Source organism: Aethalodelphis obliquidens, unplaced genomic scaffold, assembly GCF_003676395.1.
Source record: "Aethalodelphis obliquidens isolate GAN/ISIS:26980383/991018 unplaced genomic scaffold, ASM367639v1 scaffold8, whole genome shotgun sequence".
Lineage (NCBI taxonomy): Eukaryota > Metazoa > Chordata > Mammalia > Artiodactyla > Delphinidae > Aethalodelphis > Aethalodelphis obliquidens.
Window position 1 is genome coordinate 18,445,096 of NW_020837952.1, and position 26,023 is coordinate 18,471,118.

Below are 26,023 nucleotides of genomic sequence, written 5' to 3' on the forward strand. Positions count from 1 at the left end.
AATAACAGAGACTTTTTGAAGACTACATCTGTAGTATTTGAAAATAGTGTCATGTCCTGCGATTTAAAAAGATGAATTTGCGCTTTTCACTCCTTTTTGCACTGGTCATTGCATATACTGCTATGCAAATAATAGTTAACAATATGAAAAACAGTTACCCATTTTGTTAGGATTTTAAAGCTATTCAGGTAATTTATATGAGAGTTATGTCTACAGTAGGGCTTTCTTTACTGTAAAAAAAACAGCATTTTAGTTTGATTGTTCATTTTTTTTTAATGGGGAATATGGGGAGAAAGGATGTTGCTATCATCAGAGCCATTTAATTCACTTTCTTTTATCTAATACTCGTAAATTCTGAATTAAAATAGGTTATTAGCACATTTCCTTTTTAATCTTCATCCCATAACCTCCAATTCTTACTTTTATTTAGACTTATGATTACTTCTTTTATAATTTGACTGCTCTTTTAATTTTTACAGAAGTTATTTTTGTAAAGGGTTATCAAAATTCTCATCTCCTTGACGTTTCCTAATGATATAATACTTCTTGGGCTTTAACACATCTTTCTGCATTCTTGTAGTATCGTTCATTGAATGTATGTTTAAATTTTTTGCCTTTCCATATTTTTTCACATTCTAGTTTTTAAAAAATACTTTGCTTATAAATTGTCAATGAAGTATGGGTCTCTAAAGCCCTGCTTATTATTATTGATAAGTTGTATGTATTATGGAATGTTTTCATCTCTTACTACTTACTCAGTGTTTGAGGATACCTATATCATCAGCAGTTCTAACATGCTATTAAACAGAAGTTTCTGTTGACTTTTCTGCTCTTCTCTAGAGTGTTTCACCAACTGCATTATTTTATGAAAATATTGTTTGGCCATAGTTAGTTTTATAAATCTAGGCAAAAAATTAAAAACCCAGTCATCTTCAAATAGTTTAACCTTACTCATAACAGTAATACACTGTCTTTTATCAGATTATTTGATGTGAAAGTTGCATACTTTCATTTTAGAATTTGCATTAACGATTCTTGTTGACATGCTTAATTACTCTGGCCTTGCTTTAAATTCAGCCTTATTTTTTGTTTGTTTGTTTTCCCATGTTTAGGCTTGTGCAAAAAAGGGAAGCTGTGGTAACTATTTACCAAGTACCTTACTTTAGAATTAAGAGCACTATGGAGAGATTTTTATTTTTAAGTAGCTAAAAGATAAACTAGATGATGTGTTTTAGAACACTGAATTCAGTTAAAGAAAAGCACCATTTAATTCACGTCAGCTGAACATTTACTGAGTGCCTTTTGTAGCCTCCTGAATGCTAAGGGCAGGAGATGCAAAGAAGTATATGACATGAACCCTGTCCATGAGGAGTTTATGTTCTAGTTGGGAAAGACAGACTGTATGAAAGATCTTTTATGAAAAGTAATAATAGCACATTTTACCAGTAGTGGAAGAAAAACAAGTATTCAGGAACAGTAGTCTTAAAATAAATTGCCTATTTTTGAGGTTTATTACTTCTTCCATTATATCCAGTAAGTTGGCTCTCCAAGTATACAAAACTACACCCTTAATCTCTATTTTCCTCAAGGCCTATATAAATTCTTTGCTTTTTGTTTTTTAATTCATCTGTTTAAGATGTTTTGGTTCTCAGTTGTTCATGAAAGGACTTTAGGGAAGCTTTAAGTAACAATAAAGATTCAACTCAAAAAAAAATTTGTTTTTAAACATGTTGTTTTATATGAGGAGATCAAAAGTAAACACTTTTGTTTTTCTTCATCTGAAAGTTAGTGTTCTTACTGTATATCTAAAATTATTTTCTATGTACCCAGTATGTCTGGATTTGGAATGAACAGGAATCAGGCATTTGGAATGAATAACTCCTTATCAAGTAACATTTTTAATGGAACAGGTAAGCTTATTCTGGAGCCAGTACCCTATAAAAATACGATAGATCTTGAAATATAAAGCAATTCAACATACTAGTCAAAATATTAAAGGAATTTTTGTGTTAAGATGATAGAACTTAATATAGGGAGAATTTGACAGGAAATAGGATTTAATTCAGTGAACAGTTGAAAGATAGTTAAATATATTTTTTTCACTTGGCATGTTAATAGCACAGTGTTATAACATCAGATTTATTTCCTTAACATCTGGAGAAAGTGTAAACATTTACTTAGTCTGTACTTGTGCCTCAGAATCTTTTTTGCTTCAAGAGCTTTTCCTATCTCAGTCCTGTCACTACAGTCTAAACTAGGTTGAGTGGTATGGCATTCTGGCTATAGAGACCCAGATTGAAGAAACCTTTAAAATTATATGGAGCGCTTACAATTTTTTCTTAATAGTTTTAATAATACTAATTTTGGCATTTAACTCTTACAAATTTTTAATCCAGTTTTATGTGTAAAATTCAGAATTTAATTACATGGAAAACCAATTCTGATTTTGACAGTAAAGAATTCTTGCAGTCTGTTGGTTTATTTCTTTTATCAGCTGCTTCAGACAGAAGAGAACAGGAGGCTTTGTTGCTATTCTGCTTCAGGTTTCACCTTCTTCCACCCTTGCCTCCAAACCCTTTCCTGAGAAAGGAAATAAAGGATGTTTTATGGTCATAGGAGCAAAAATGAATATGATTGTTGAGAGAGAAATACGCGTGAAGGAAGTGGAAGGTGAAAGAATGATCAATGAAATGGGGCGTACGTGAAAGCACGAGAAGATTTAGTAATTGAAATGACATTTCTGGCTATCGGCTTTTAATTTTTCAGTGTTATTGTATGTATAGTAGCATAGATTGACCAAGTGAGACTTTAAAATGTCAAATTTTAGCATTTAAAGTTTTGCGTTCTAATGGAAAATACCCTATTTCATTGTTCCTCAAATGCAGATTTTTTTCATATTTTAATATCTCTGAAATTAGGCTGCATATCATAGTTTAATTAGCAAGGTTTTTTCCCCCTAAATGAACCATAAAGTAACAGTGTGTCTCACAGTGCCATCTTATATTCTGAATTATGGTTTATACACTTCTGTAAATTTTAGAATTATTTTTAAGTCATTTTTAACTAAGTATATTTTACACTAGGAAAATTGTTTCCAAGTCTTACCCTAAAAATAAAAATTTGTGAGTTAATACTATTTTTAGGTTAAAATTATTCTCAAATAACATATGGTAGTTTTAAACTCCATCTTAGAGGACCTGAAGAAGTGTATTAAAAGTTAATACTTATTGAAAGTTTTTAGTTAATTTGTAATCAAGTAATTCAAGAGATTGCTTTTTAAATTAAAGCACTATATAAATTGTTAATGTCTATTGTTGCCCTTTTATATAGTAATATCTTTTTAAAATTCAGAATTCATGAACTGCAATTTCTTTAAAAACAATGGGTATGAATGATTTTATCTTTTACCCTTCATAAATTTTAAATTGTCACCTGACTTGGAATGTAACTGTTTCCTATCAACAAAGTAATCTTGAGTTAATAGTTTCTTTCTGAGATTCTTCTAATTATGAAACTTAGAGAAAAATTAAAATTAACTGGAAAAGGGGGCAAAATAAATTGAAAATGGTTATAATAAACTAGATGAAACAGATTAAAGAAAAAGTATAGTGCAGGGTAATGCTAAGCTAGAAAATAAGTTCTTCAAAAATTAAGAGTATAAGATTGTAAGAATAATAGAATAATAAATGTTGAGAAGAGATCAAGGTGACGATTAAAATAGGCAAAGTAGAAATGTTGGGTTAAATTTATTTTTTAAAAGGAAAGAAACTGATTTTTTTTAATTCAAAATGAACAAAAATAAATTTTATTCATTCCTTATATATTTATTGAGCGCCTACTGTGTAATAGGTAATATAAACTTCTGGGCTTTGTATCATATTCTCATACAATTCACTCACTAGACATGGGAACCCTACACTGACCTACGTTCTCCACCCTACTTTATACCCTCAGCTGCAAAACACACGTGCACATGCACACGCGCACACACATTTCACACACTCACGTGCATACACCTTTGTGTATGGGACTAATAGGCCACAGGAAAAAAGAAGTCCTTAGGGCTTCTGCTTCCATTGCCTATGCCTCAAATATGATTCAGGCTATCTGCAGGAGGCAGTGTCATTATCACACCTATGTTATAAATGAAGCTCCAAGCATTCCAGATACAACCTCTGCTTTTGGATACAATGAAAGAGTAGTTTTATCGCAACAGTCTCCCCTCTTGCTAACTAACAACGTATAACTTGAGTACCATCTTTCACAGGGGAAATAGTGTATCACCTTACTCCTTATTCTCTGTTAAGTCTCTAGGATTTGGGATTTTTATTATGCTAGTAAGTACATATTGCTTTGCTGAATTGTTCATAAAATTCTTTCACATGAAGTCAATCCACAAATATTTATTGTACATTTACATATGCCAAGTACAGTGCTGTACATTGTTTAGGAAGAAGGCACTGTTATTTCAAACTTTATTATAGTTCGTCTTTAATAACCTCTTTAAAATGTTTGTAGAATCAGTAACTAGTGTTTTTTCTTATTATTTAGATGGAAGTGAAAATGTGACAGGATTGGACCTTTCAGATTTTCCAGCATTAGCAGACCGAAATAGAAGGGAAGGAAGTGGTAACCCAACTCCATTAATAAACCCCTTGGCTGGAAGAGCTCCTTATGGTAATTAATTAAGCTTTTAAATTATGGCCAGTGAAAACTTTCTGTTGCACGCACGTACACATATATATATGTACGTATATGCATGTGTGTGTACACACATGTATTTATGTGTTTTCTAATCAGAGTAGTGTTATTTTGTCAGAGTTGATAAATGCAAAGTGCTTTTTTCTCCCAGAATACCATGATAGCAAAGTTAAATGGGAAAACTTAATTTGTATAGAAATCCCAAAAGGAAGTCTTCATTGGTATTCAGAAGTTATTTTCTTCTGGCATTTCTGCCTTAATTCACCTTAATAATGATTCTATGGTCTGTCTCTTCTCAATTCATCACACATTTTTTAAAAGAATACATTCCCACATTCCTAGTGATTAATAATGACTAACCATACATTAACAATTTTTTCTAAGCCAGTTTCTCAATCTCCACACTACTGACATTTGAGTAGGTAGTTTCTTGTAAATGAGGGGCTGTCCTGTGCATTGTAGAATATTTAGCAACATCCCTGGCCTCTGCCTACTTGCTGCCAGTAGCACCACCCACCCACCCCCGCATTGTGACAACCACAGATCTCTCCAGATTTTGACAAATGTCTCATGGGGAAAAAAATTACCTCCTGTTGAGAACTGCCGTGGGTCATGTATAGTTTATGTAGGCTCTTGGTCACCATTAATACCCTTTTTCACTGTCTTTAATAAATAAGAGATTGGCTAATAGATGCTGAATGAACTAGACATGAAAATTATATAACAGGAATATAACCATATTCTTTTTATCCTTTGCACATACTTGTTTGCTTTTGGTAGAATCTGATACAGACCAGTAGCAGAAACAATGAACTTAGAGGGATCATTTCATCACTTTTCTAAGATAACTATTTTTCCCATTTTCAACCAAGAGGGATTTCTGTGGCTTTCAAAATATGAAGACAAATAACAACATGTGAAGAAGGGAAAAATTTATTATTATACACATTAAGTTTCCTAATTAGCCTTCCCCCCCCAGAAAAAAACAAAAATGATCTGCCCTGGAAGTTGAGTACCTAGCTACTTGATTCTCAGTTCAGACTCTAATGTTTTTAACCTTTCCTCATAGGTCCATTTTTTCATCCCTTTAATCATTCCCGTTGCTCTCCTTGGACCACCTCTAGTTTCTCCATATCGTTCTTGAATTGTGGAGCCCCAAACTGGATATTGTTCTCCAATAAGGGCCTGACTAATGCCAAGTATAGTGGGAGGATTACTTACCAGTTCTTGCATGTTTTACATCTATTACATGGAGTCCAAGAAAATCTGAAATAATATGGAGTTGTTTTATAATTGATTGCAATTTGCTCACCCTGTAAGTCACTTTCAAGTAGAATACTGACATGTTCTTTAAATTTTATTTTGTTCATTTGTATTTGACAATTAACTGGTATTTATAATAACTAGTCAAATATTTAAAGCAAGTTTTTAAACCAAAAATTTTCATAATTACTACCAATATCAAACTATGTTTTTTCAGCATCTGTATATGACATTAGATTAGAATTATAAGATTACCACTTATTTCCCTTGTATTATTTTGTATATTTAGCTATTAATCAGTATATAAGAATTTAGTTATTCATTGTTACCCAGAACACCAATTTTTTGAAGTTTGCATTCATAGCGTAATTTAAAAATCCTTTTGGTATATTATTGTGAGAAAAGTTAACTTTTTATAATTTGTAGCAAAATATCATAAATATCAATTGCAATTCTCTGGATTATTTTCATTACATAGTTGGAATGGTAACAAAACCAGCAAATGAGCAATCCCAGGACTTCTCAATACACAACGAAGATTTTCCCGCGTTACCTGGTTCCAGTTATAAAGATCCAACATCAAGTAATGATGACAGTAAATCTGTAAGTAACTGAGAATTATGTATGTGAATTATATAGTTTTTTCCCTTCAGATTTCTGTTATATTAACAGTTTTGTACACTATATTAAGGACTTATTAAGTACTATTATGAAATTGTTTATCTTGAATATCTGTAATAACCTAACTTCTGAAGATGTGGAAAACCTTTATAACTTAGAAGATAGCCTATTTTTTTCCCTATTTCATATAGGTTTGCAAATTTCTGTTGAACTTCTCAGAGTTAATTTAGACTTTTATTGTAGTCCCTGTCAGCTGGATCCCATGAAGTTTGATATTATAGCCTTCTAAGGAGCTGTGTTTTTCTTGAGTAAGTTTTCTCCTTGAAGAATCTTTATACACATTTTTATTCCTGTGTTGATTCAGCCAACCCAGCTTCCTCTTTCTGACTTAACGAGTGTGTTTATTTCTTCCACATTTCACTGAAAATAGCTTTTTGTGTGTGTGATGGGAGTGTATATTGTTAAAATAATTGATAAAAGAAGATTATTGGGTAAGAATTAAAATAAATATGAATTTTAAAAGTTCATAATTAAAATTTAAAAAATAAAAAGTTCATATTTTCTAACTTATCTTGGAGGTTTTTATGGTGATATTTTAGGTAATGTACTATATTTAGTTTGTCTTCTAAATATACTTCTAAAATATACTTCTAAAAATACTAATAAAGTATTGAGGAGTGTAACTCAAGAGTATCCCAAAATGAAAAGTTCTGACATAGAGAGGCTTTTTTTGTCTGTGACTGAAGATCTGAGATAAATAAGAATATTTTCCATATATTTCTTGTCCTTTAAGTACTCAAATATGTACAATACAGGATTTATTTGTATACCATGGCACAGTTGTGGAAACAAAAAATTTCATGTAGAACTTGAAAAACAGGTAATAATTTACTACCAACTTAAATATAATAAAAAATGAATAGAAAAGTACTAGTATATGAACTTGAAATTTTTACACATAACAAATTTTAATGTCACATTTAATTTTTTTCATGTTAGAATTTGAATACATCTGGCAAGACAACTTCAAGTACAGATGGACCCAAATTCCCTGGAGATAAAAGTTCAACAACACAAAATAATAACCAGCAGAAAAAAGGGATCCAGGTGTTACCTGATGGTGGGACTCTATAAAATATATCAAAGATATTATAGAATTCACTTTTTTTACTTCTTCCTCAAAGATAAAAATGACTGTGTTTTTCTTATCCAGGTCGGGTTACTAACATTCCCCAAGGGATGGTGACAGACCAGTTTGGAATGATTGGCCTGTTAACATTTATCAGGGCAGCAGAGACAGACCCAGGAATGGTACATCTTGCATTAGGAAGTGACTTAACAACATTAGGCCTCAATCTGAACTCTCCTGAGTAAGTTTCTTTCTTTTCTCCCTACATTTGTGTATAGTACCTCCCTGCAGTTTTTAATTTCATGTCTGCAAATTATATCACCTGCTGCCACTCATTGTTGCTGGTATTTGCTGACTCTTTGGGTCATTCCCTCTTATATTAGTTCCTGGATCACTCTCACTTTATAGTAATATTCCTCTTATAATTTAGCAGTTTCAGTATACACATATATGGTCTTTCCTAAATCCTGAAATCCCAGCTTCTTGAATTTCTCTCCAAAAATCGTACCCTTCATCATACCTCAGCTGCTCACTTCTTTAGTCATCCCTTTGACTTCGTCATTTTTGGTAACCTCAGTTTCTCTGTAAGATTGTGCTGCCATGCCACTTCCTGTTTTCCATTTCTCTCCCTCTTCTACGGACTCCTGTAATAATTAGATTCCATTGGGACCTTCATCCCACTGATTCTTGTACCTTTTTACTGTTCCTCAACATCCCTGTCTCTCTTCCCCTTAGATGAATTCACTTCTTCTCCGGTTAAATTCTATGGTCAGTCATGATTGCTTGTTTACATATACCCCTGACTGCTTTGCCCCTCTCTTGCTTTGTCATACTTGCATGGCAAAAACTACAACCCTGGTTATATCTGCCTGTTCCACTCTTGACCTGTGCTACTAAGCCTGGCTAGAGAAAAATACACAACTTCACTGCCTGGTCTCACTTCAGATTCATGGCCAGGAACCTCAAGAATGAGCCCTTAATTCTGCCAGCCGTAATCAAGCTGGCATGCCTACTCCATTCATTCTTTTGTTCTCTTGTGCAACTGTTTTACACTTGCCTCTTCAAACCTCTAATACCTTTCCCCCTGTGCTTAGTGTCAGTTGGTGACCTTGCTTTTTATTTCTACTTTACTAAGAACGAAGGAAGCAATCAGAAGAGTGTCAGTGTAGTCCTGCCACGAAATCAGTCACCTACAACCATCTGCACCTACCTTACTCTTGTCTTCCACCCTGTTGCCATAGCTGATTCATGCTTTCTACCTAAAACCTTTGAAAACTCAAAGATATGGATCTAACAATTTTTTGCACTTTGTTGCATCATTTCCATCAGCATACAAATACGCTGTTACTTCTTCCATGTTAACAGATGCCTTCTCTTGATCCACCTTATTCTATAAGTTATTGCCCCCCCACACCCCAATTTCTTTATTCTCCTTTGTAGCAAAACTCCTCAGGAGAGCCATTTTTGTATCTCCTATTCAGTGCTACATTATTTCTCACTTTTTTTTTTTTTTTTTTTTTTTTTGGCTGTACTTCACAGCTTGTGGGATCTTAGTTCCCCACCAAGGATCGAACCTGAGGGCCCCGGCAGTGAGAGCACCAAGTCCTGACCACTGGACTGCCAGGGAATTCCCTGTTTCTCACTACCTTTAACTGCTTCCACCCTGGTTTGAATCACCATATTCTCTTGCTTGGATTAGTCCATTAGCCAATCAGGTGTCCCTGATTCTCCCTTTGCCGCTTATAATCTTTTGTTCATATGACAGCCAGGACAATCCTTTTTGAATAAGTTCATTCTCTGCTCAATACACAGTTAGGTTTTGCAGTTTTATTATGATTAAAAACCCAAAATCTTGATAGGCCTACTAATCTGTACGGGCATGATCTGTGTCTCTCCTCTACCTACACCTTAACAGCTTCTCCCTTTGTTCACCCTATTCCAGTTTCACTGGCCTTCTTGCTGTACGTCAGACATATCAGTCATAACTCTGCATTAGTTGCTCTAGCAGTTCCCTCTGACTACGGTAGTTTTCTACCAGATAACAGATATGGTTATCTCCCTCATATCCTTCAAATCTTTGTTCAAACGTGACCTTCTAAATGTGCCCTAACCTGACTGCCCTATTTAATTATGCAACTAATCTTCCCTCCCTACCCCACCACTAACATGGAATATTATTTATGTATTACGTAAATTGTTTTTGTGTGCCTCCCTCCCAATCCACCATCTTCAACCAGAAAGTAAGTTTCACGTTATCAGTGATCTTTGTTATGTTTGCTGATGTATAAGCATGCTAGTGCCAGGCATATAATAATAGACACTCAGTAAATGTTTGCTGAATTTGAGCTTTGGTTTTTAATAATTGCTGATATTTTTCCTCTGGCCATATAAATGGGAAAGTAATTGTACTTTAATTCATTGTATTAATGAATTTAAAGCATTCTGAGTTGAAGTAATAATTCATATACAGATATGTGTGTGTATGTATGTATTTTTAACCTTGTTTCAGTTTCCTGCTGTATAAGTCATAGTAAAACCAAGAAAAGATATTAGTAATTTAAAGATGCTCATTTTACATTTGAAGTCGTTGTTTTTCCTGATTTGCTGAAATAAAATTAGAAATCTCTTTTCCTACTTTGGACTTCAGAATGGTTTTTTTCTCCTTCATTCAGAAATCTCTACCCCAAATTTGCATCACCCTGGGCATCTTCACCTTGTCGACCTCAAGACATAGGTAGGAGAATCTATTTTTGTTCAGACCTTTAAAAAATATACTTGTAACTGAGAATCAGTTAATAAGGCTTTTTTCATTTTATTATCCAGACTTCCATGTTCCATCTGAGTACTTAACGAACATTCACATTAGGGATAAGGTGAGTGTAGTTTATTATTCTACTCAGCATGAACTTATCTATTTTCAGGTGCTGTTTTGCAGTTCAGACAGCATAATATTTTTGAAATATTTAACAGTGGTCTCAGGGGTATGCTTTTGTATGTCCATTCAGTTATATGTAATAGTTTAATTTCTATTTTTGTTTATAATCCTGTGTTTTGATGAGGTCTGGGTTATATTTTAAAAATATTTTAAAAACAATGTTAGGACCAGTAAAATCTTTCTTATAGTTATTAGTAACAGGGTACAATCATAACCACAGTTGATGGGAATAAAGTAACTTGGAAAATTTGATGAATTTCCTTCTGATATTCTCATTTTATGTTTACAGATAAAATGTTTTTAATGAAAAAATATATTTTTTAAAACTGTAATCTTTGACTTTTTTATGTAATCTTTTTCTATGTTTTCATTACCTGAATTTCTAGTTATAAAATAATATTAACAGATTAGAACTTTAATCTTTTTTTTTTTTTTTCTTTTTCCTGAGAAAGAAAATAACACCTTTGCTTTAGGGTAAAGCACTGAGAGTTCAATTTTGTTAGAATGGTATCTAGATTTTGGTTATGTGAAAGGATAGATACAGTTTGTTAAAAATGATATATTTGTGTTATACTTACGTGCATAAATATGTGTAATATAAATATATATAAATGACAGCGTTCTGCGTCTGTGCCATGCAGTTGTGTAGCCAAACGGTTGTTGATGTTGTGGACAGGCAACTAAAGAGATACACGTATTTCTCAACATGTCTTTTAATACTTGAGTAGATGGAAGACAAGAAGTACGAGATAGAGCTAGTTTTTTCTGTCTGTGGACTGTATGATTTGCTGCCACCTCCACTATAGCACTCATTTTTTGCTCCAATTATCTGAGGGTTCCAGAACCTTTTCTTATGCCAGCTTAAGAAATAATTTAGGAGAATTTGTCACATTCAAGACTGCTGCCTGAATGGGGATAATATGAATGGAGAGAAAAGTAACATTCAGAGAGTGTGTAACAACAGTTAAACATTTAGTTACAGGACTAGGTAAAGAGAAGAATGTTTTCATTTCAGTGAGCTTTTAATAAAGATTTGTCTTACTGTGAGAATTTGAGACTATTGAACTTGTGTTTGATAGTTTGGTAGGCAGTTATGTTTCTACTTTATGGAGCGACATGTAAAGCAGTCATCTTTTCATCATCCATTTAAACAAAGAACTATCCCTTTATGATTTTTGTACTTAACTGTGATTTGTTAAAAATACATGATCGATTTGTGAATCACTGTCAGATGTAGATTCAGTTACTATTTCTTTTAAGTCTTCTGTGAGGCACTCTACAGAAGGTGCATTCACATTGTCACTTAATTTCATTTACATTTTTAGTAATCCTTATAGGTATCATTGACTACATTTTATAACTGAAAGTTCAGAGACATTAAATAACTTGGATATGGTCATATTAGTCAGGAATGAAACTAAGACTTGAATGTAAGTCCTGCATTTCTGAGCAGCACAGTGTTCCACTATTGCCACGTTGAGTATTAATAAACACCTCGAGTAAAACAGTGTTAGGTCTTGCTTAGAAGTTTTTATTTAGCGTTTTTCCCCTATTAGTACCTAAAATAAATGTATCAGAAATAATTATTAAATGACTTTAGTCATTTAAATGATAAAACTTCCCTTTAGAATTATATAACTATACCTCTGTAATCATGTAATAACAGTTGTCTGCTACAAAGAGGGGTTTCTGTTTTATCTTTCCATTTTTACTTTAGTGCAATCAATTATATGTTAGGATTTTCAAGTTCATTTTACATTTCAGAATAATTTTATTTCTTTTCCAGCTGGCTGCAATAAAACTTGGTCGATACGGAGAAGACCTTCTCTTCTATCTCTATTACATGAATGGAGGAGACGTATTACAACTTTTAGCTGCAGTAGAGCTGTATGTTCAAAGTATTTTTAAAAACTTTTGTATTATAGTGGATATTGTTTATTCTAAAAACTTCTTTTTTAAAATGATGGTGGCTGTAGTTTTTGTCTTTGTTTTTAAAGTGGAACTATTTCTTCATCAAGAAATCTAAGTTTTTTATATTTAGTAAAAATTAATTTAGATTGAAACCTTATATTACCATGTCTTCATAATCACTGTATACATAAAAACAATTTCAAATTTAAATAACTGTAAATGTATAAGAAGACAGAATCAATTTGATTCATGGGTATGATGAATCTAATTTTTATAAATATGAAGTATGAGGTGTGGTTCATACCTGTGGTTCATCTTACTCCTTGTGGAACCACATATGTTAATGACAGTGAATTTCATCATTTAAGAAATATTTATTAAACATTGTATGGGCAAGGCACTGTGCATATTTCTTGTGTATTTTGAAATATTGATAAGGTCCACATTCATTATCAGAAGCCTATTGGCCAACTTAAATAAATTAAGTCTTAAGAAATTGGTCCATTGAATACATTGTTTTTCTGAGCATTTTTGTTTTTACCTAATGCTCTGAGAATAAAAACTTTGTGTCATTTTTTATATGTCCAGGTGGTAACATTTTGTTACCAATAGACTATTCTATTAATCATGTTTACTGTAGAGTGAATTGTTACTAAAAACTTACGATGTAATGATTGGGAGACCTTTTTATAGATTTAATAAGTATTTTATAATATTCCTAATAGCATTTCTATAAATGGCCTTGGATCAGATACTTTAAAATGTAAAATTCACTGTGTTGATAATAAATTGTTTTTTTATTTCTCAACTGAGAATGTTTTTTTCCATGTTTTCCCTCATTTTTTGTAAGATAGCAATTGTTACCTGTTCGTTTTAATTTATTCATAAGTAAATAAATTCATCAGTCATTCATTCATTCATCACTGGCAGTTCTGTCTCATATCTTATTTATGACTAAAAATATATAAATATATAAAATATATGTCTAAAATAAAATATATGTCTAAAATAACCCCTCGTTGTATTGATAGGGAGGTATTTGCATGGAGGTTTTTCAGCATAGTTACAAATTTTATGTGAATTTATGTAGTTAATTCAAATAGGCTTTGTATTTAGTTTCTTACAAAATAATACAAATAGTTGGGGGTTTTGTTTGTTTTAATAGGTATCTTAATTTCTATTGAATATTAAGAAGAACGAGAAAGGAGTGAAGTTTCTGGAACACAGTGATCTTTGGTCTGCCAAAGTTTTTATCACATTGCTCATAGAGCTTTTAAGATCTCGTTTTGTTTGCATAAAAAAATTCTTCAGTTAAATAAAGATGTGTGTGTTAATTAAAGAGTGTGGTTTTTGGGCAAATTAAAGTCTTTTCCTATGTTTATTTTACTAGGTTGTATTTAATAACAATAAAAATCAGGGAAAAGAAGCATCAATATTTATGTATTTTATGTGTGACTATTTTCTGAAAAAATGTTTTACAAAATGTAGAAAATGTTTGATGTGAGCCACAGGAAAAAATTAATTGTCTTTTTCTCTTAAAAATTGAAGTTTTAACCGTGATTGGAGATACCACAAAGAAGAACGAGTATGGATTACCAGGGCACCAGGCATGGAGCCAACAATGAAAACCAATACATATGAGAGGGGAACATATTACTTCTTTGACTGTCTTAACTGGAGGAAAGTAGCTAAGGTATATTTTTTTCCATGTGCAAATGTGTAACTATAAATCTAGATTTTAAAAAGAAGTGTCCTCTTTTATCTGTTTATATGTACCAGTACATCCATTTCAATAATGTGCCAGATATTTGCTGAGTCTTTTAAAAGGTCTCCACCTCCTTGGCTTGATTTAAACTCTAGGAGAGTATCTGGAAACAGCTCATTTTACCTGTAGTTTAGGAAAATGATTGAATTTGGTAAGAAATTTTGTAATTTTTCACAAGCCTTGGTAACACTTGAAATATTTTTGTGTCTACTCAGTTGTAAAATAAAGATACCCTCTTGCAATCCCGGTCATGTATTCTTATATTATTATTACTTTAAGCAAATATGAGATTTGTCCTAAAACCAGTATAAATATATTTTTATATATTTTTTATGTAATATATATATTTTTTCATATAAAACCAGTATATAGGCTTTTTAAACACTTGCCCTCTTCGCAGGAAATGTGCTTGAGTTTTTATTTGCAAGTGATATAAAGAAAGAAAATCACAAGCATTAATCATGATTGTTCCTTTGACTAGTATGCTGAATATCTGGGGAAAGAGGCCAGTGGAAAAAGTTGTTTTGGTTTGCAAATTTTCCTTACAAAAACACCTTTCTAACTGTCCCATGTGAACAGTTTGCATCAGTGTCATAGCATATTACACATTTGTGTTTAGTTCCTTATGTATGTACTTAGTCTACCTAGAAGAAAATATAGCTCACATAGATTTCATAACTCCAGGATTTCTCTGAATGCCTTTTCCATTGATAGGTCTTAGGATTAAAAACTAAAGAGTTAGTTTTGTTGGTTTTATTAAGTTTAAACAGAAAAAAAATATTTCTTGACAGTTCATTGGGTAATTTTTTAGTTGTTGGCTTGGGGTTTTTGTTTTTTTTTAATCAGCTTTACTAAACTGATAAAAGAGTAAAACATTTTAAAAAGATAGTGTAAAATGCTTACCAGATAATTATTACAAAATTTTACATCACAAGAAGACTTCATATAAAACATGAAATAGAAGGGATGAGCCCAACAAAAACACCCAAAGAAGACACATACAAAAGGTTAAATCTTTTTTTATTACTACCTTTGCATGTTTCTCTAATGGTAAATGTTATTGCTTCTCAGACCAAATCTGTATACCACCCTACACTGTATTTGAGTTATTTTAACAATTCTAATTAATATGCATGTCTTGACTTTAAAAGGTAGATCCATGAAATAAGTAATAAGTAATTAATTACAAATAATATACAGGACATTGTGTATGTTACCTGTTCTTTAAGAAGTGTAGTGAAGTAGAAAACCTTAGTTTTTTGTATCAGGATTTGAAATTAACTCCTGTTTCTGCTATTCATACTTTGACCTTGTATAAGTTTCCTTTCCATGTCTGCTTCCTTATCTTTTAAGTCAAAATGATTTTTGCCTCCTGATTTATCATGTAGCTTAATTGATATTACACAGGCACACATATACACTGAGTACAGTGCTTGGCATATATTGGGTATTTGATATAGGAGAGTAGTTGTGGTAGTTTGTTGCTGTTGTTTTTATCATCATTATTATTACAGCTTGTTACTGTTCTTCCAAGATGGAAAAATTCTGATTATTGTTAGGTTAGGTCAGTGGTTCTCAAACCTTAGCTTGCATCAGAATTACCTGGAGGCCATGTTAAAACACAACCTGCTGGGTCATATCTGCATTGTTTCTGGTTCAGCAAGTCTGTGGATGGGACTTGAGGATTTTCATTGGCTAGCAACTTCCCAAGTGATGCCAGTGATCATTGTTGGTCTTTGGCTTCATAGTTTGAGAACCTGGTTCTTCAGGAGAGAAAGAGTATCTTTGGAAGGGAAAAATTCTAATAGTAAATGACTGAAATTTTCTCTATTCAGTTGAAGCTTTTTGCTCAATATCATCATAAATTATTCCAAACATATGTACAAAAAGAAATAGGTATTTGCAATAATAGATAGATGTGTAATTTTAGTTGAATTTTAGTTTGGTATCTGTGAAGAAATCAACTTAAGTGAAAAAAATCAATTTCCCAGAACTAAGTTCTCCCCATAAAATTAATATTCAGAAACAACTTGAACATTAATAAGGCCCCTAATTTCCCACAAAAGCAATTCCTCAGTCAGGTAAATGTCATGTTAAAGAAAATTATTTGTGTGTGTGTGTGTGTGTGTGTGTGCATAAAGTAATAATTTTACCTAATTTTATCTGATCTCTCCTATGTACAGTTGAGCTTTTGTCTTAACTTTTACCTTTAAAATTTTTAGCTATGAAGTTGGAAAATAAAATTTGAGAAATATTATTATTAAACTATTTTTGAAAAATCTTAAGGTAATTTACTGGCCACTTGTGCTGATACTCTTCAACAAAATTATCTTCATAGTGATGAAAGCAAACATTTCATAGTGATGAAAGCAAGCAGAAATATTGGTTTCTGTCAAGTATTAATATGCAGCTCACTTCTTTTGATTATATTTAAAGAATTCATGGACTTAAAACTTTTAAGTTGTGTTATATTCACAGAATAAACTTTTCACAAAGGCTTCTGAGTTTTTGTTTGTTTTGTTTTTTAAGGATGTTTTCAGTGTTTTTCCAGAAATTGGATTAGGAATTAAGAAATTTAGTTCCATAGTATATTTATTAACAGACTTCATCAAACTACAGAAAATCCATTGACGTGCCATGTCCCAAGTCAAAGTCCCCATCTGTAAAGTGGTTGTGGTTTATTATTCACAGGTAAAGAACATGCATTTAATAGCTTCAACTCATAAGAAGCCTTCAGTATGAATTAGTATTATAAGTAATAACTTGATGTTATCATGGTATCATTGAAAAGTATTGAACTGATCTAGACCATAATCAGGTCTTTAATCTCACTTCTATGAGGTTCTTTCTTTCACTTTTGCAAATAACTTAATATTTTCAGAGAATTGAAGAAGTGTAATTTTAAGTAAGGGATTAGATTATTTAAATCAGAAGTATTCCTTATCCCCTAAAAATTCTGTGAGTTCTAGGATTCAGCCCATTATTTATATAAAGAATTTCCTGTATGTACATAAAAATTTTGACACTGTATTTGCTTATTCTCTTTTAGATAATCTTGATTTGTCAGCAGACTATGTCGTCTATCCTATATTTAATTTAGCTAGAATAATTCACTGTCCCATTAATTTAAAAATTTGTTATATATAGTCTCAATGAGTAAGATTTTTAAAATAATTTTATCCACAGAGAATTTTTAGGTGATGGAAGCCCCCCCCCCCCATTATCAATAGCTTTCTCAAACTAAAGACTTAAAAGTTTCAGAACTCTTTCAGTCTGACTTCACCTTGTGGGTCCAGCACTGAATAGGATTTTTAATGCTTAGGATTCTTTATCATATCATAACCTGCTATAAATGTGATTTTTTTATACCTAGAACTCTTTCTAGCCTTTAAACGATTAAACTGTAATCTAAAAATCTTTTCTCCATTAAAGCAAATATATACATAGAACTTCTAATACCTGATCTTGGAATATTTAAAAAATTTAAGTGTTCTGTTCCTAAAACAAATGAAGAAAACTTGGGTTCATTGATTCATCAGCCATTAATTACACATCCTCTGGGAGCCTGGAAGCTCAGTAGTATTCTCAGTAGTAGGTAGTGATAAACAAAACAGACACACTTCTTGCCCCTACAGATTTTACAAAGGTGTGTGTGTGTGGTATGTGTTGTGTGTGTACATATAACATAAACATATAAAAAAGATACTATCAGTTAATCAGTTAGGGAACAAAGAGATTGTAAGCTTTATGTCTTTTAAGAAGACATAGAAGAGAAAAAAATGATTTAAAAAAATGGGAGACAAAATTTGATTCTGAATCTGATATATAAGGTCTGAGATTTTCTTAATTATAATATTAAAATATTTATGGTCCCTAGGTTTAAACTGATCTTTTTTTTTTTTTTTTTTAATATGTAGCGGGGGGAAATGTGTGCATTGATGAAGTTACTCTAGTTTAAATTCTGATTATACAGTGTAGTTTACCAGTGCACAATGATGAGGATAAAACAATTGAAGAAAATTTTAATTTATATAAATATAACTTAGTGGAGTATATGTCAGGAGTATATTTGTCAGTTACAAATAGACTTTTTACCCAATAACTACACATACTTTAGAACTAAAATTAGCCAATTTTAATAAAAGAATGCTACAGCAAGAAGATACTTCCTCCACTAATATAGATATTTATCTTCAGCCAGGCAATAAAATTCTTTCAAAGCCTGGACAGAGTAGGGAGAGAGGGAGAGGTGCCTGCACAATGCATTAAGAAGGCTGTGGTGATTGTGATGGTGATTCTGGTGTTTGCTAGTTTTTACTGATAAGCAAAGAAGCTCTGTGCCTTAGTTAACTCTGAAGTGAACTTTTTAAAAGTCATCACAGGGTGCCTTCTTTATCAACATTTGTCAGTGGACTGAATTTTTTCAACATTATTTATGGATAGGGGTGTAATTAAGTAGTTTTGGTTTTGGATCTTGGGCTAAAAATATTAAAAATAATGTGTTATACTAGAAAAATCATGTGCTTTGGTGTACTACAGATCTGGATCCTAATCCTAGATCTGCCATTTATTGTATGACTTGGGCAAGTTACTTGTGAGCCTCATTTTCCTCCAGTGCAAATATGAAGATAACGATATCTACTTTACAGACTTACAAAGATGAGAATAAACTTAGCTTTGTCTCTAGTTTTGACATATATTAGGCTTCTGATAAATTATACCTGCTATTTCTGTAATTGTTATTGTAATAACCTTAAATTCTAAATACTTGGTTTTATATCTCAAAATTTAATCATGACCTAGGTTTTCATTTTAATTTAATAATGAAATTTTCACTTAATTTAATAATGGAAACATCTGCTGTGGGATTAATTTGAAATAAGACAGATAAGGTGAAATATGTTAAGCCATGGTACTAACATTACTTGTTGGCTTTCTTTAGTACATAATACATATTATGGTTCATAGTGTTTTAAATGGGATTAACTGAGATAGTTTGTGCTCCTTGAATTCAGGTTGTAGAATTAATAATTTTCGAACCTCTAGGTTTTGGATTTAAAAAGGTATGTTTTTGGTTTGCTTTTTTTTAATGTACAAAGTCATATTCTGTACCTCTTGATCTTGGAGTATCATGAAGAATTTGCTTCACCATTCTTAAATTTTAAAATTCATGTAGTGTTTTGAAAGTTTAATTAAAATGAGCTATATAGTTCATCTTCAGATGTGCCTACAGCAAAACCACTGTCTAGTTTGGGGTGGCAGTTACATCTTTTCAGGGTTTTTGGGTTTGTGAAATGGGAAGTCTGGAGATGTGTGAGTTTTAAGTTCATTGTTTTCCCAAGATAGCAAGTTTAGAGTAACTTTATTTGCTTTTTTTAAAAAAAACATGTGATAAGACAAATTGGAAAAGCCTTTATTTCTAAACTTTTTTCATGGAAAAAAAAGTAAAGTTTTAAGTTTTATACTTCATTGAAGGTAGCTTTACTTTAAATATCCTATAATTTTCAATGCTTTTTATTAGTGATATAGTAATTTCTCCCTTCAAACTTTTATTTTTGAGCAAAAAAATGCATAGAATTTGTGTCATAAAGTAAATGTTCATGACTAGTCTCTGGCTTTTATGCAGAAAGTCTACATTTTTGTACTTATCAGATAGAAACTACAGCATATTATTTTTCTTCAAGCTATATTTTACTTAGCGGGAAAAAGTTAATATCTCTGTTCGTTCTCATACCTGTAGTTATTTTATTTGTTCATATAGTAAATATATTTTGACAAAAATGTGAGATCAAACGAAAGGAAATCATCTAAATTTTTAAATTTGGTTTTATAGGAGTTCCATCTGGAATATGACAAATTAGAAGAACGGCCTCACCTGCCATCCACCTTCAACTACAACCCTGCTCAGCAAGCCTTCTAAAAAAAGACTTCCCTTTTCTTGGGGTATGGCTGTCTCAGCACAATACTCAACATAACTGCAGAACTGATGTGGCTCAGGCACCCTGGTTTTAATTCCTTGAGGATCTGGCAATTGGCTTACGCAAAGGGTCACCATTTGAGGTCCTGCCTTACTAATTATGTGCTGCCCAACAACTAAATTTGTAATTTGTTTTTCTCTAGTTCGAGCAGGGTCTGAATTTTTTCATTTATTTTCTTTTTTGCCAGCAGACAGACTTGGGTCTGTAAAGACAAGCAAGTACACTGAAAGAAGTTTACCATTTAGTTTCTAAAATGTAAAAAAGAAAACCCACAAAAGACTCAACAGAATTAGACCACAAAATTTGCATTGTTCATTGTAGCACTATTGGTAATAAAATAACAAATGTTTGTGCATTTTTATGTGAAGATCCTTCTCGTATTTCATTTGGAAAGATGAGCAAGGTCTGCTTCCTTCATTTTACTTCCCCTTCTGTTTTTGAAAGGCAGTTTCGCCAAGCTTAACGCAAGAATATATGACTGTTTAGAAGAAAGATATTGCCACAATCTCTGGATGGTTTCCAGGGTTGTGTTATTACTGAGCTTCATCTTTCCAGAATGAGCAAAACACTGTCCAGTCTTTGTTACGATTTTGTAATAAATGTGTACATTTTTTTTAAATTTTTGGACATCACATGAATAAAGGTATGTATGTACGAATGTGTATATATTATATATATGACATCTATTTTGGAAAATGTTTGCCCTGCTGTACCTCATTTTTAGGAGGTGTGCATGGATGCAATATATGAAAATGGGACATTCTGGAACTGCTGGTCAGGGGACTTTGTCGCCCTGTGCACTAAAGGGCCAGATTTTCAGCAGCCAAGGACATCCATACCCAAGTGAATGTGATGGGACTTAAAGAAGTGAACTGAGACAATTCACTCTGGCTGTTTGAACAGCAGCGTTTCATAGGAAGAGAAAAAAAGATCAATCTTGTATTTTCTGACCACATAAAGGCTTCTTCTCTTTGTAATAAAGTAGAAAAGCTCTCCTCACTGCAGTGTTGACTTTGATTTGAAATTGTGAAATTATTTCTTCAACAGGAAAAACAGGAAAAACAACCTAAAGTTTTACAACTGAACGGTGTGACTAAACAATTTAAAACATAGTCTTTTTTTTCCAGCTTTTGACAGCTTATTTAATGGAACCATATACCGTTTCACTTGTAGGTTAAAAATGTAGACATTCTTAGTATTAACCAAGTTCAGAACAGAGAAAACTATTTTTTAAATGAATAATGGCAGCACTAGAAATAAAACTTCCTGAACACTCTTGAGACCCAATCAAAATACTCTGCTTTTGTGAGAAGTGTATAAGATATTTCTTGTTAGACCTTTGAGATATATCTTAAAGAAGTAATGTGCAAATTAAGGTAAGCCAAAGAGGAGGAGTGGGGTAGACTTCCCCTTCAATTTGATCGCCTGGTTATTTCACATGCAAGTTGATGGATTCTTTTCCATCTACAGATACTATATTTAAAAATGTTTGAAGGCTGAAGCTATGAAAGCAGAACTAGAGATAGAAGTTAAAAAAAAAGTGTTGATTCTTTAAATTTTCATTTTTAACGTATTTTTCTATGAAGAATGGAAGTTTGTTGACATGTACCAAATCATGTTTGAAAATGAAACATTTATGACCTTGCTGTATTTGCATATCAGGAATATAAAATGACTTAAGATTTACCTTTTTCTATATATTTTGAGATATGAGAAACTGACATAAAAATATCAGGATTTTTTAATCTTTAGATTTAAACAAAGCATCTCTTCTGTAGGAAAATGGAACTTATGTATTCTAGTTTAACTTTTGTGCAAAAAAACTTCACAGAACACATATGTAATTTGACATCTGTTAAATCCAGAAATCGATTTCTTAAAAAGAGGTTACATTTTTTCATAATAATTTACTTTGTAAAATGTAACTTTTCCTACATAATCATAAGAAACAGCTGGAAAGAAAAAAGAAAATGGAAGGGGATCTTTATTCTTATGAGTATAAACATAACAGTATAAAGTGTCACCACCATCATGACTGGTAGGTACTGTGTGAATGACTCAAAAACAAAACAGCTCAAGTGGTTTGTTGTCTGGCCTCTAGCTGTTTGCTTTAACTGCCATATGAAAAGTTTTAAGTGCACATTTTTCCAGTTTTCTGAATTCTATTTACCCTGAATCATCAAAATGAGAAAACTCTTACATGTAAACCAACTTTTTATAACTTGTTAATAAAATTGTCAGAAATTACCATGTTCTTGACTCCAAATCCAAGTATTAAAATTCGATTTGAAATCTTTAAAATATGATATTAAACTCTTTAATATAACACACTGTTATATTCCTTGGTTTTATAACTTGTGGTCATATTGTACATGTACAGAAGTTGACATAAACTAATATTTCAAATTTTCTTTCTTAGATTTAATTATCTTAATTTTTCCCTATATAACTAGTGTCATGTACATTATGTTAAATAATTTTTGTGATTATACTATAATTGGCTTTCTGGAAACAAAAGCTATTTAGTTGCAAAGGAAAGGCCTTTCAGCTGTTTAGTTTCAAATATATTTTATGCTTCTTGTGGTGATACTATAACAAACTCCATCTACAGGGATTTTTCATTGCACAGATAGTTTTCCTTAGATACAACAAATTTTAATTAAGGACTGAAAATTTATTTAAATTCTTACAGTATATAAACCATTTAACTGGTCTTTTCCTTTTTGCCACTGAACTGGGGACACAGTAGGTGCTTGGTAAATACATGTTGATTGAATGGTATAAATTGATAATTTTAATTTGAAAATAAAATGCACAGATTAAAGCAGTTGGCTTTGAAATAACTTTTTTGCTGTAGTTCCATTTTCAAGAGAATCTTTTTTAAGTATTTTCAATTAATTTTCAAAACTTTCAAATTTTTCCCACTCTACCCTTTCTAACTGATCCTTCCTCTGAATCCTCCTTCATTCCAAAACCATAGATCTTCCATTCTTTGGCATCTGAGCATGGCTGCACTTATTTTAACTTAAATTTGGTTAATAGCATCAATTTTGCAAAAAAGTTGCTGAAAACCTAAATGTGCATGTGTGTAAAGAAAGGGAATGTCTGTCTTTAACGTTCTCTCTTAACTATGGTTTGTGTAGTTAACAAAGAAGATATAGGAATACTTAGTAACTGGTTCTGTTAAAACAAGTCTCTGGAAAAATAAGATAAGCCAGACATAATTGTCTTTAAAACCTAGATCCTAAAGGCATGTCACAAGGTTTTCTCCTTGCTGCTAGTGTTACTGATGAATTATATCATACCATGAATAAATGACAGATCTAGGAGATGAAGCAAATAAACACATTAAAAGTCAAAATTGGAATCTAAATCTAACCCAGTAATTTTTTTTTTTAAGTTACATCAAATAGGATATATTGCACCAGGATAATTACTTAGTTTTACACTTTGTTTTCTTAAAGGATGGTGGAATATACCATGGCTTAAGAGTGGTTCATATGTAGATCAATGTAAATTGTGATTTTATTGCCAAAAATACTGAAGTAATCTTCAACTACATTAACAAAAGTAGTGCTCAGAACAAGGTAGGAAGTCTGCTGTGTTTTAAGAGCTGCCATGACTGGGGAAGGCAGAAGAGAATGTGGGATGCCTTCTAGCTACCAAGCAACATACTAAGTGTTTCACATGCATTAATACATCTGTCTTCAGCATAGCATCATGAGGTAGGTTTTTGAGTATCCCCAAAATATCATTAAAAAAAAAAAAAAACAGGAAGAAGGAATGTTTAGCATTAGAGAATGAACTTTGGAAACAGTATCTGTCTTCAAGTATCAAACTCAAGAGCTGTCAGTGAAAGACATATTTCATTTGTGTAACTGAAGGGCAGAACTATGACCCGTAAGAAAGATTTCAGCACAATATTAAAATGTAACTGAGGTAATTGAGATTTTGAAATGAGTTGGTTTGTAAGGCATTAAATTCAACCTCATCCAACAGCCGAGGAGAGGGGCTGGACAGTGTTCTGTATATAAGGTAAGGAGTTGAACTGGGTGACCTCAAGAGTTCCTGTCATTGATTGAAAAAATGTTTAAGTGGGATTACTGTATTTCAGCAAACCTATTTGCCAACAATTTTAAGGTACACCATTATTTTGTATATAAGGAAAAAAAGTTCAATTGAAGTACGAGAAATCACCAACTACAAAATGCATAGCAATTTCAAAGATGTCATGCATGGGAAGAATTGAGTTGATGAGATGTAGCCTTTGAAGAAGAGACAGTGGACAACTAAGGAGAGACATAACAGCTGTCTTCAAATATAAGAAGGTCTTAGATGAAGAAGAGGGCAAGTCTCAAACCAGAAGGTGGAAGTTGAGACATTTTGGTTCTCTATTTTAAGATGCTATCCCACGGTATTAAATGCTTCATGAAGTGAGGATTCCATCAACAAAAAACGTTCAAGCAGAAACTAGATGACTATCACTTGCTATTCAGAGGACTGAGAATAACGTTGGATCTGATAACTTCAGCTCTTTTAAGATGTTGATACTCTTCTTCACCTGAAGTTGAATAAGGTGTCGTCATCAGGGCTAAAAATGATATACTTAAAACACTGACCTAGTCTAAAATGTGCTCTTCTCTGAGTCATAGGTAAGGTTTACTTTAAATTACTGCAATATCTTTGGAAAGGAATTTAATCAAAAAAGAGTTACGACAACTTCCCTCAACTTTTTTTTTTTTTAATTTTGGAATAGGAACATGAAACAAAGCACAACAAATAGTAAAGTATATGTATGTGTATATTCACCAGATTTATGTATGTAGTTTTACATTCAAAGGAGTGAAGAGAGAGTTATTAAATTTTGAGGTGAATTTCAGCCTGAAATTATACATTGCATTAGTGTGCAATCTCCTGTTTTTTGCCACAGTAGTGATCACAAAAATTAGATTAAGCAATAATCCTCTTATTCATAAAGCTGATCATTAAATTTGATTATAAAAAGCTCAGTTTGGATTTAAACCACTTCAGGAGCTCACCAGAGTCAAAGTTAGCCTCTAGTTAGGTAATTCTCAATGCATAAGAATCAACTGCAAAATATTAAAATACATATTTTAGGCCTCATGTTTACATACTCTGATTTTTGAATGTCTAGGGAGAGGCCAAGAATACAAAATTTGGTTAAGTATCACAAGTCATTTCTGAAGTTAGTGAACTACCAATTACACTTAAACTATACTTTGCCTACTGTGTAAGTATTAACTAGAATAAAATAAAATTCTGGTGAAACCCAACGAAGTTGATCTTGGGACAATGCATTCCTGTGTATCGGGGGTACTTTTATTTTATTTTATTTTATTTTGCAGTACTCGGGCCTCTCACTGTTGTGGCCTCTCCCGTTGCGAAGCACAGGCTCCGGACGCGCAGGCTCAGCGGCCATGGCTCACGGGCCCAGCTGCTCCGCGGCATGTGGGATCTTCCCGGACCAGGGCACGAACCCGTGTCGCCTGCATTGGCAGGCAGACTCAACCACTGCGCCACCAGGGAAGCCCTATCGGGGACATTTTTACTTGATACTTTACTGTATCAACCAATGTTCTAGTGCAGAAACTACATTATTACAGTAGCATTTATTAGAGCAGAATATGAGGAGAGCTAAATCCATTTCCAAGTATAACACAACAAAGATGCTTTTTTTTCCCCCCCCCTCAAATCTTAGC

General features: G+C 32.4%; 1 protein-coding gene across 8 annotated transcripts in view; it reads left to right on the top strand.

Moving 5' to 3' along the window:
• Positions 1 to 22,550, top strand: part of CNOT2 (CCR4-NOT transcription complex subunit 2) — a 112,458-nt gene extending 89,908 nt beyond the window's left edge. For 6 of the 8 annotated variants that reach the window (XM_027107007.1, XM_027107003.1, XM_027107002.1 and 3 more), the window contains 10 exons: positions 1,831 to 1,910; positions 4,552 to 4,677; positions 6,443 to 6,567; positions 7,585 to 7,705; positions 7,799 to 7,955; positions 10,387 to 10,448; positions 10,538 to 10,587; positions 12,436 to 12,536; positions 14,109 to 14,253; positions 20,159 to 22,550. In XM_027107007.1, coding sequence (XP_026962808.1) covers positions 1,831 to 1,910; positions 4,552 to 4,677; positions 6,443 to 6,567; positions 7,585 to 7,705; positions 7,799 to 7,955; positions 10,387 to 10,448; positions 10,538 to 10,587; positions 12,436 to 12,536; positions 14,109 to 14,253; positions 20,159 to 20,245 — 1,054 coding nt within the window. In that variant the 3' untranslated portion in view covers positions 20,246 to 22,550. The remainder of the gene's footprint in view (positions 1 to 1,830; positions 1,911 to 4,551; positions 4,678 to 6,442; positions 6,568 to 7,584; positions 7,706 to 7,798; positions 7,956 to 10,386; positions 10,449 to 10,537; positions 10,588 to 12,435; positions 12,537 to 14,108; positions 14,254 to 20,158) is intronic. The other 2 variants (XM_027107008.1, XM_027107006.1) reach the window with 2 other exon arrangements.
• Positions 22,551 to 26,023: the final 3,473 nt, after the last annotated feature.